This window comes from Echinops telfairi, unplaced genomic scaffold (genome assembly GCF_000313985.2).
Source record: "Echinops telfairi isolate 266 unplaced genomic scaffold, ASM31398v2 ScPeMD7_9;HRSCAF=40, whole genome shotgun sequence".
NCBI lineage: Eukaryota > Metazoa > Chordata > Mammalia > Afrosoricida > Tenrecidae > Echinops > Echinops telfairi.
The window spans coordinates 67,389,681-67,401,640 of record NW_022103906.1 but is presented as its reverse complement, the minus strand read 5'-3'; the positions used below and the strand labels follow the sequence as shown (position 1 = coordinate 67,401,640).

Sequence of the window (11,960 nt, the reverse complement as noted above, 5' to 3'; positions counted from 1 at the left end):
TGAGCAGATCCTTCTCCAGCTTTAAGCCTCGTAAACTGACATCTGTGTCTGGATGGAAACATAATAGTATCACAGGTAGGATCTCTGTGTGCATGAAAATGAATATTATGAAAGAAAAAATAACCTTAAAATGCAATAAAATTATAAAATGGTATCATTAAAATGTGCGTCGTAAAATAAGTTAAGCCAAAGTTTGGAAATAAAAGAATATAGACACCAACTATAACTATTAAGTCCAGTTCTGGAGAATGGAAGAAACAAGGAGCTCATTTTACTTTGAAGAGCATGTTTAATAAGTTTCACTTTTCAGTCTTACTCTCTTCCCAATATGGAACATAATAGTTATGGTAAAAACAAAATATGAGGGGGATTCAAAGAGTTCATAGAAACTAGAATTAAAATGTAATGGGATTTTTCCATGAACTTTTGAAGGCCCTCATATGCCCCAATTTAAAGAAATGTAATATGTGAAATATTCCTTTACAAAAGGAATTTCTAAAGAAGTTTTTAGATTTACACAATGTTAAAACATCCACTTCTCACTTCAAACCAGTTACATTCCAAAAACCAGTTGTTATGCAAAAAATGGCATTTTGCCAAGATGGAGGATGACTAAATCAGATCCTCAAATGGAGGATGATTACATCATTACATAACTGCCAATCCACTGAGAATTAGAGCCCAGGCAAGTTGACATATCCAGGGGTCCTCAAACTTTTTAAACAGGGGCCAGTTCACTGTCCCTCAGACCCGTTGGAGGCCCGGACTATAGTTTAAAAAAAAAACTATGAACAAATTCCTATGCACACTGCACATATCTTATTTTGAAGCAAAAAAACAAACGGGGCAAAAACACCCGGTGGGCCGGATAAATGTCCTCAGCGGGCCGCATGTGGCCCGCAGGCCGTAGTTTGAGGACCTCTGAACCATCACAGTCAGCATTGCTGTCTCCTTAAACCGCCACATTCATTACACTAGATGCATTCAATCCACAACAGCTAGCTTAACCTGACTTCTGAAAGTGCCAGGGACATTGCACACTACTGACCGCCTTAGAAATGGGAATCTCCGTTCCTGACGTCACCGTAACGCACTGCGGCTTCCACAGACAGTTTCTGTTTGGGAGAAAAGTCACTGTCCACCGGATTCCTGTCAAGTTTTCAGTATCCAACCTCCGTTTTTACTTGACGAGATTGATAGAGATTCACACCTAGCTATAACATTGCATGATAAAAGTTCTCACCCTTCAGTTCTTTTAACTAACAATTTCGCTTTATAATTCACAAAGTCACCATTACATAAATGGTCATCATGGAACTGCTGTTGTCGGGTTTTTTTAGATCTTTTTAGAAGGGCAACTTCCGTTAGCACTCTGCAGCCTCACCTGACTCAACTAACAAAAGACTGCAGGGTCATGTGGGTGAAGAGAGATTTTTCAATGGATGGACTTTAACTTGAATTTTATCACTTTCAGTTTTCATTGAATTAAGCTGCACACCTAACAGTTGAGCTGAGCTTGTGTTTCCATTGGATAGCATGCAAGGCCTTTTGGCATTACACTTCAGTTTGTTTGTACTCTGCCCACAGCTAAGATGATCAGCCTCCTGCAAAGAGGATATATGTTTCTGAATATATCCACGTCACTCATAAATAATGATGGCATGGAAAATTTAACTGCCCAGTCGAGGAAGAATGTCTCTTCATTCCATTTCACATGTTATTATCATGTGCCATCAAGTTGGCTCCCATCTCACATACCTATGTTCCATCTCACACACCTATGCCCATTACTGACATGTCCAAATGTGTACTGTGCTAATCCTTAGGAAAGACAGCTGAAAATATATTCAGCTTTACCCCGTTTTACATAAAGGTTGGTTTCTGTAATGATACCTGCAACTTAAATAAGTTTAAATAAGCTGAGGCAGTTCTGTTTTAAAACTTCATTTTATCCCTTTCTTTAAAGAAAATAATATTCTCTTAAAGCTCAACCGATGAAGAATCATGAAGGTAGAATTTCTCTGTTTAAAAAGAGGATGGAGCTTCATGAGAACCTCATTTCCTCACACGGCATTGGTTTCTCAGCTACCGAGACTCTTCTAAAGAACTGCAATGTTTACTGAAGACCAGATATTTAAATATCATTTTATGGGAAACAATAGGGCTAAGAAAAATAATTACAGCCTACTACTTGATGTGTTTGCCACTCATCTAAATTTCAGAGTGAACTTGCTTAATCACAGACAACTTGAAAAATCCCTATGATATTAAAATGTTTAACAACTATAAGAATACATAGGCTTTACCCTCCATGGCCTGATATTCTTTCTGTCTAAAGTCTGCTTTTTGGAAAGAATTAATGACCTGTTTCTTATATAGCGGGGAAGGAAAAAGTGCCCAAAGTTTCATATAGAGTGCAAGGAAGAACTTTTTAAAATTAGCTATGGAACTATTTGAGGAAAGCTTCAGAGGAAGGGGTGTTTCAAATACTTCACCTGCTTTCAATAAGATGGACTGTCCACCGTGGAAGCGATTGCTTTCCACTAGCCTCCCTCATATGAAAAATGGGCTCAATGTGTTAAAAGTGTTTCATGGACACACAGAACATTGCGAATGTAGTCCCTCTGAGACTATGTTAAATAAAATGTTGGGAAGTATTTTATCTCCTAAGATATTCAGTTCATGAAATACACAACTTTTACATATTAAAACCATTTCACCAAAGACGTTGTAAGAGACTTATCCTGGTAATTATTTCCATCCTTTCCTAATAACCCTTTTTGATACATGGAAGCCAGTAAAGGCATTAGAAAAATCTTAATAAAAGTAGGTCTTTCATAAGTATTATTTCATTGAATACAACTATCCAACTATGATGACATAAAAGAACTGAACAAAACAAATTCAAAGGGCAGCTCAAGAAGGTAAAGTATTACAATGAAATATGCAAAGACGGGGCTATAAATTCACAAGGAAAGAACATGCTCAGCCTATCTGAAGCTGATAGCATTGAATAAAATATTCACGCCTCAAGTTGAAGTACTGAAGGATTCTATGGGCGAAATACTGACTATATGGGAAGGATCCAAAGAAGACCAAAAGGAGTGAACAGTCACTCTATCAAAAAGAATTGGTTGATAGGTAACCAGATCAAGGGATAACATAGGATCAATAAGTGAGTTTTGAAGGCAGAAGGCCAAACTGCACTGAAGACACTGATGAAAAGCAAGGCTTTTGGCACGGGGACGTATCGATTGAAATATTTCAACAAACCGATGCAGCTCTAGAGGGACTCACTTGTCTATGCCAAGAAATTTGGAATACAACCAACTGGCCAACTGACTGGAAGAGATCCATATCTTTGCCCATTCCAAAAAGAGAAACAGTGAGCCAACAGAATGCGTAAATCATTGAACAACAGCACATACAAGTAAATTTTTAGAGCAGTTGCAGCCATACATTCACAGTGAACTGCCAGAAATTCAAGGGGGATTCACAAGAGAAAACAGAGAGATCATTGTTGACGTCAGGTGGCTCTTGGCTGAATGCTGAGAATACCAGAGGAAGATGTTTACTCTGTTGTATTGACTATGAAAGGTATTTGACCATTTGGATTGTACTGGATATCATTGTGAAGCATGAGAGTTCTAGAACACTCAATTGTATTCGTTCTTAACCTGAACATAGAGTAAAAGGTGGTTGTGCAAAAAGGAAAAGGGAGTATGTCACGGCTTAAAATTCAAGATGTTCACCAAGCTTGTATCCTTTCACCATACTTATGGAGTCTGTGTGTTAAGCAAATAATTTGAAGAACATGGCTTTAGAACTGAAGGAAGACTCATTAACCACCTGTGATATGCAGATAACATAAACTTGCTTGCTGAAAAGGAAGAGGCCTTGAAACCCTTAATGATAAAGATCAAACATTTCAACCTTCATTATGGATTACACCTGAATGCCAAAAAGAAATTAGGAAAAAAAAATTCTCACACTAAGAAACATCACTATAACTGGAGAAAGCATTAACGTTGTTGTGGGTTTCCTTTTACTTTGCTCCATAATCAACATCCTTGGAAGCCACAGTCAAGACACCAAATGGCTTTTCACATGTGAGGAGTGGACAATGAATCCAGAATGCAGGAAAAGAAGCACATCATCTGATTTCTGGTGCTGGTGAGGAACACTGAGTATACTATGTAAAACCAGGATAATCCTTAGAAGCATGGATGGCAGGCTTTGTCTCACGAAGTTTGGACATGTTATCAGGACATACCAGCCCTTGGGAAAAGTCATCCTGTTTGGTAAAGTACAGCGTCCATGAAAAAGAAGACCTCCCAGGAGACAGATTGACGCAGTGGCTACAACAAGGGGCTCAAACACAGCAATCATTGGAGCAGGTAGTTAGGAGCAGAGCTGGTTCAACAGTACTTAACAACAGTATCATTCATAAAAATGAATAAGAATAAGAAAGCAAGGTTATTTTGATGATGTGCCATTGCTCAAATAAATAGCAACCTAGAAGGCAGAAGGATTAAACCCATTTTTTTCATAGTCAGTTGTAGAAACAGATGGATAAAAAACTAATTTGGAAACATAATAAGGGTATTTTCTGGGTTAACAATGTGCTATGGAATATAGTGAAGCGGGTACAGAGATCAGAATAGCTCTTCTCGGAGAAAAAAACAGTGAAATAAAATTTGTACTCATAAAACACATGCTCTCTCCTCAAATCATGCATGTATCATTACGCAAGAGGCACACTGTATTCTCAGTTCCTTACGTCATCTCCTGCTAGCCTCTTCATCTCTGTAACTTTTCTATCTTCTCTATCTCCCAGCTAAACCTTTACTCCAAGGCTCAGTGTTTTGTGATTATCAGAATTTATATTTAGGAAATGAATAAATATGCTCATTGCTTATCTACTAAGCTTCTTGAAAATTAGAAAGTATTTTGTGAAGTAAATTTGTGCATTTTGATAGTTTTTCATCGATATACTCAACTCTTTAAAGCTCTGTCTCATACAGTTAAAGCACACAAGAGACCGACTCTAGCCTGTATTTCCTGAACGTCTGTACAGTCCTTCCCATACAGAAGGCACACCAAAAAATGTAGAGCATTAAAAGAACAAATTATTGAATGACTAAAAAAAGGAGCAAAAGAATAAAAAGCTGTGAGGATAAAATTCCTAGGAAAACAGATTTTCTTTCTAAGCTCTCACCTGTTATTTCAATTTCTTTAATTTCAAACATCCATGGATGTCTCTGAATACAGGAAATAATAAATAAGCCATTAAAATTTGATGAATTAACTTCTAAATTTGGAAATTTGTCCTTTGATTTTAATTCACTGTTTTATTATGACCTGTACAAAAAATGTGCTCCAGTACTATGAAAAAATAATAGAATTTGGATAATACTTTTGATTAAAATGTCACTTATTTTTGTTATGGAAGGCTAGTTCTATTGATTGCAAGTTATTCTTATGTAAATTGTCCCACCTAAGATTAGTAAATGTTTCCAAAATCTCAAATTTTCAGGACATTTTATACCTTTGTATAATGAATATCATCAAAGAAGCCACCCTACAAATCTATTTGCTGAAAATTTCCACTGCTGAAGATTCTAAGAAACATGCCTGACAGAATTATATTCATGTACAGCTACCCCAAAGTCACATGGAAACTCTGGCTCATCAAAAGAGGTACAATGAAAATTACTATTGCCTTTTTGGTATTGGCTATACATTTACATGGCTAAAGTTGCTATTAAATCATAGATGTACTTTACTGATGGAGAAAAACATATATATCCCATTTCCTCTTCCATTTAATTAAGTTCCAGCTACTTTTCCTACTCAAGTTTTGCTATTTTTTCAAAATGAGATGTCATTTTGTCATTTGACATGTGCTGGTACGATTTACAAAATAGCGTCAGAGTAGAACTGTGCTCTGTAGGGATTTCAGTGGCTGATTTTTCAGAAGTGTATTGCCAGGTCTTTGTTCCAGGGTGCCTCAGGATATACGTAAAACTCTAACCTTCCAGTTAGAAGCTGAGCCCGTGAACTCTGCACCACCCAGAGCCCAGCGGGACATATATCACCATGATGAGTTTCACACAGCCCCAAACTGTGTCTATGTCTTACAAATTCAGACACCTGATACAGCAATAAAGTCGAATCAAGTTCACCTCTCAAGACTTGGCTTTACAACTTTAGCACACTGAAGACTGCTATCGATGTGCACACATACATTTACATCGAAAATCATGCCATAAAGACTAAAACAATTCTGCAAGCATCCTAGCACACCCTTTGGTAATTAATACACCTGGAAAATTGTTACATACGTATGTCTCATTTCCTCAATTATAATATAAACGACCTAAGCTTGGGAAGGACATATTTTCCTTTTTGCAGTCTGTGTCTTCAGTGCCTTGATATCAAGGTGCTGAGAAAAGAGGCGTTAAAGTTGACGCAGTCTACTTACAAGAAAAGTGGGTGACTTTCTTCCACGCCTAAGACACAGCTAGAAAGTTACTGACATTAACAGAAAAGAGGACCACTTTTGAAATCTCTTGAGTGCTACGAGTTCACCACTTCGTGGGGAAATGTACTAGTCCTTGGGGTCCTTGGAACAATGTGCTCTCCCACATCCTCATTTGCATTCTGTATTACTTAATGGTACACTTTTAAACACCTTTAGTTCCTAGTGTGGTATAGTAGCTCCACATCGGGCCGCTAACTGCAGGGGCAGCCATTTGCAACCACCTCCTCAAAAGAAAAACGTTCTACTCCCATAAGGAGTGACCGTCTTGAAACCCATAGGGGCACTTGGGTCCTGTCCTGTAGAGCTGCTATTCAGTGGAATGGAACTGACGGCAGTGGGTTCTTTGTCCCTCCCTTTCTTGGTTTTGGAATAGGGATATACTGCTGGCTTTAAAGCCAAAGTAACCACGTGCCTTTTGGTGCATCCTGACTTATGGTGACCCCACGTGCATCAGAGTAGAACTGTGCTCCATGGGGCTTTCCCAAGTAGAGGGTCACACCTTCTTCCACAGCAGCTCTGGGTGGATTTGATCTGCTAACTTTTGGATTAGCAATTAAGCACATTAACAATTAGCACCACCGAGGAATTCAAACAATAGTCTATACCTCTGATAAATATCCTAACCAGGACATTTAGCAAGAGCTAGATAAGAAGTAATTATATTAAAAAAGCATAAAAAAGTATAAATTCCTTCAATATGTTGGGTCAGTTGATAAAAGTCTTCAATAGGAAAGGTAAATTTGTCAAGTTGATTGTATCAGCAATGGGATCAAGAGGAAATTAGCATAAACTATATTAGCTAACATTTAGTTTTTCAGGATTCCTGTGTGATCATAACCTTGTTTTAAGATGGACAAGAAAGTACTTTCTCACATTAATCTGTTAAATAGCGTGAGCTGACTAGATTATCTAGCTCAGTGGATCTCAACTTTCCTCATGCCATGACCCTTTAATACAATTCCTCACGCTGTGGTGACCCCCAGCCATAAAATTTCTTTCGTTGCTACTTCATCACTGTATGAATTGTTATGAATTGGGTGACCACTGTGAAAGGGTCGTTTGAACCCCAAAGGGGTCACGACCCACAGGTTGAGAACCACTATAAATTCTAGCCAGAGTTTCTAGCCAAAAGTTTCTTCTATTCCATATCCAATCCTCCTGCCCATGGGGAGGACATCCAGGATGTTGTCTTCTATAATCATGAAAGATATGAAAATACACCCAACATCTCATATTTCATGGAATTTGGCAACTCTACATCAGAAATGGTAGGGAAACAATCTGGCTAAGTTTTTACAGTAGGGATGATAAACTTAATTCAAAGTAAAATGGAGGTGATAATCTTCCTGAGGAATGAAGAAACTGCTGAGTTAAATTCAATTAAGTCTGATTAGTTAATTATAAAGATATAAACAAAAAATAGTTGAATGGTAAGACACAAAAAAGTAACCATGAAAAAGGTATGTTAAAATGGACAAAGTAATAGTTTCCTGGGCAAGAAAGGATGAAGTCTTATAAGAAGGAGATTAGAAAAGAATGTTTAAGGTATGTGATTTTTCTCCTAATGACAATAAAATATACAGTTATTACGCATACACTAGATAAAAATAATATATTGCTTAATATATAGAATACAAGGTACTAAAAAGGAGAATTTTGTTAAATTGACCTAAGAGTAAACACAACATATGATCCAGGTTCAAATATATTTACATATTCCCAGGGAAAACATACATTTCTTTATTTCTTTTCTGATAGTGATCAAGCCCTAGAGTTAAAATATAGCCTAAAGTAGATTAATAAGCATAGATGGAACATGGGCGCCACGTCCTATGTGGCAACGCAGCAGAAGCACTTCAAACCAAAACACCCACCTCTCTGCCACTGAGTCAATTCCGACTGAGAGCAACCCTATTGGACAGAGTGAAACTGCTCTCGTGCATTTCCAAGGAGACTATAACTCTTTTAAAATTGTTCCAATTTTTTTTAATAGTGATTTCATTGGGGGCTTTTACAACTTTTGTTATAATCCATACATCAATTGTATCTGACATATTCGTACACATATTCCATCATTCTTCTCTAGACATTTACTTTCCATTGAGCCATTGGGATCAGCTCCTCTTTTTTCCCCCTCACTCCTCCCTGCCCACCACCCCTGAGACTATAACTCTTTACTGGAGTAGAAAGTCCTGTCTTTCTCCTACTGAGCAGCTGGTGGTTTTGAACAGCTGACTTTGCAGTTAGCATCCCAATGCCAAATGAAAACACTAGGTCTCCTAGAGGCACACAAATATTAGTCTAAAAAGAGGTCAAATGTTTGTAAATAGGCACAAAAGGAAACTTCTATAGCATCCACTGAAACCTTTGTTAATTCAGAGAGGTTTTTGTTCTTAGTGAATATTTGACATTTTGATATAAGGCCATTCTTATAACATGTACTTTCTATCTTATAATATGCAGTCTCTATCTAATCTAGCATCTCTATGTTTTCTGTTTCATAAACAAAACATTCCATTTACCAACTAAAGGTTACATTTCGATAGGCTCACTTAATGGTAGGCCATCAAAAAAAGGACGAGAATCTCTAGAAAAAGACATCATGTTTCATAAAGTGAAGAGTCATCGAAAATGAGGGAAACTTTCCATGAGATGACTTGCCACCGTGACTGCGCCAGTAGGTTTATACATACCCACAAGTTAAGGATGGCACCGGGCCCAGTAACATTTCCTTCATAACCTTGTCATGAGTCAGCGCCTACACAACACCAACTAACAAATGTAGCAATGGTATGTCACTTTTAAATATAGATACACCGAGTCAGAAAGAAGCTTTGGTGATGCAGTGATAAAAAGGCTTGACTGCTAATTGAAAGTTGAGTGGTTTGAACCCACCAGCCGCACCTTGGGAGAGAGATTTTGAGCAATGTGTTTCTGAAAAAGATTTTGACCTGAGAACCCCTACAGGGAAATTATATTCTATCCTATAAGTTTGCAATGAGTCAGTTGACTCAAAGGTAGTGGGTTATATCTGTTTAGAAGCAATTAAGTAGGTAAAGAATTAAAACAATTCCTCGTTGTGAGAATTCCACTTTGAATTTAGATTTTCATCACGTTGAGTGAGTTAATAAGTTTCTCACATTGTGTAAGAACAATGTTCTCAGGAAAAATAAACTCATTATCTACCTCACACATCAAAAAAGATTTTTCACTTTCACTCAGCATTCCAGGTACTTCCAAAGTAACCTTGGTTCAAAAATGAATTATGCCACATACTGAAAAATGTTTTTTAATCTAGATTTTAAGAAAGCAAACTGAATAATGCATATTGCATAGAGTATTTATCCAATAAAACATAAACTGTTGTAGAATTTTTTAATTTAATGGCTAAAATTACTATTTGTCTTCTGATTTTACATATAAGTTTTTCGACATGAATAGACTTGACTTCAGGACTGTGGGAGCCCTGGTAACATAACAGTTATTCATGGGGCTGCTAACTACAAGGTCAGCAGTTCAAAAACACCCTACTTCCATAACAAGTTACTATCTTGGAAACCCACAGGGGCAGTTCTACCTTGCCCTATACAGTCTCTATAAATTGGAATGGATTAAAGGGGTGAGTTTGGCTTTGGCACACTTGTAAAGTATCTTGGTCCATGTTCCTGTCCTCTGAACAAATGTGCCTCAGAAGAAGTGCAGCCAAATGTTCCTTATAAATGAGATGGGAAGACTCTGGCTCCCGCATTTTGGACATGCTACCAGGAGACACGAGGAAAATTAGAGAGGCAGCAAAAAAGAGGAAGTTCATCTCCCCTCTGTGACACAGTGGGTACAACAACGTGCTCAAAAATACCAGTTGTGCAAATGCTGTCAGACCTTTTTACATGCATAGAGGACATATGAGCTGGAATTGACTGAAAGGTACTAATAATAATGTAGCCATTTATCATTTTTAATTGATTAATAATAATCTTATTAGGAAAGTATATGATAAACCTTAACTTCTTAGGAAAGTATATGATAAACCTTAACTTCTGGCACACCAGGATTTATTTTTAAATCCAATGATTAATCTTAGTAAAATAAAAAAGTCATAAAAACAAATAAAATCTATAAAAGCTCTCATTTTAATAATCTTGCTAACTAACTCAAAAAACATTATATTACATAATCCTTTAATAAATCAACCATTAAATGTTGTGTATTTTTAAAGGGTAATTGAATTGCAATGAGTTGTTAACTTCCAAAACTATGGCATGAAACAAAATGTTTAAGGTTTTGAATGTTTGTTTACGGAAGAACATGTATTTAACAGCGTGCTTCCGTTAATCCATTTTTCAATGACACTTAGATCTTGATACTACTAACCCAAACATTTATCCAGCTATGTGGTTTTCTTTTTCACGGATCCACTGATGGGAGTTGAAAAATAATTCCTTTAACGAGGAAATGGCAGAATATCTACAGTGAAGCAATCCATAAAGAAAACGTTCCAGATTTGCAAGAGTTCTGTAAGGAACACAAGTTAAATGCACCTTGAAAATGAGGGCGTGAGCATAAACGTACCTTGTCCTTGGGATGCTCCGTAGAATTCAGCGGCTATCCGGGCCGCTTCCTTGCGGTTGCCTTTCACGATGTAGAAATGGCTAAGGATGGCCAGGCTGATTTTCACGAAAAGTTTGAAGCAGAAAAGTGAGAGTATTGTAAAGTAGACATTGGATAACTGTTGAGCAAATGGCCGACTGTCTTCTAACAGCGACATTGCTGCGAAGGAATCCGTGACTGTCTTTAGTGAGATCCCAGTCTCAAGTGTGCCTGGCGCTCGTCCGGGATGCTCTTGAACAGCTGGTCCTGACAGCTGGTAATGCTGCCCACAGCTCAACTGTTTATACGGCCCTTCAAAGTTCTCGGCAGGCTCCTATTGGTCTGAGCTGATGCCACGTATCACGTGGCCCATTCACAAGACTCCTGACTTTCCATTCTCAGGATGAAATGACACCCACCTCTTTGCTCTGGATTTCAAAATCCAGATACTAAAATTTGTATACAAAGTGTTTCCCTTTTTTGGAGATTTAAGGATCAATTTGAAAACTGTGCACGTGGCCCCAGTTTTGAATGCAAATGATATTCCTAATACCAAGGTAAAATAAAATCGGTTCCTGACTTTAAAATGGTATGATTTGTGGACCATGAACTAGATCACCTAATAGTCGATGTGTTTGATGGTCTTAATGCCTATTCATGAAATTATCCCATAATGTTGCTTTTACTGTTGTCAAAAAAAAAAATCATTTGTCATCATGTGGTTCGATCTGAGTTGGAATCAACTCGGTGGCAGTGAGTGAGACACATGGTTAAACTGGAAACTCATAGCATAACAATATCTCAGGCCTGATTCACTCACCAGGTGAGC

General features: G+C 37.5%; 1 protein-coding gene across 1 annotated transcript in view; it reads right to left on the bottom strand.

Annotated features, from left to right (window-relative positions):
- ASB5 (ankyrin repeat and SOCS box containing 5) overlaps positions 1-11,309 on the bottom strand; it is a 56,751-nt gene extending 45,442 nt beyond the window's left edge. The window contains exon 1 of the mRNA XM_004696454.2: positions 11,114-11,309. Coding sequence (XP_004696511.1) covers positions 11,114-11,309 — 196 coding nt within the window. The remainder of the gene's footprint in view (positions 1-11,113) is intronic.
- Positions 11,310-11,960: the final 651 nt, after the last annotated feature.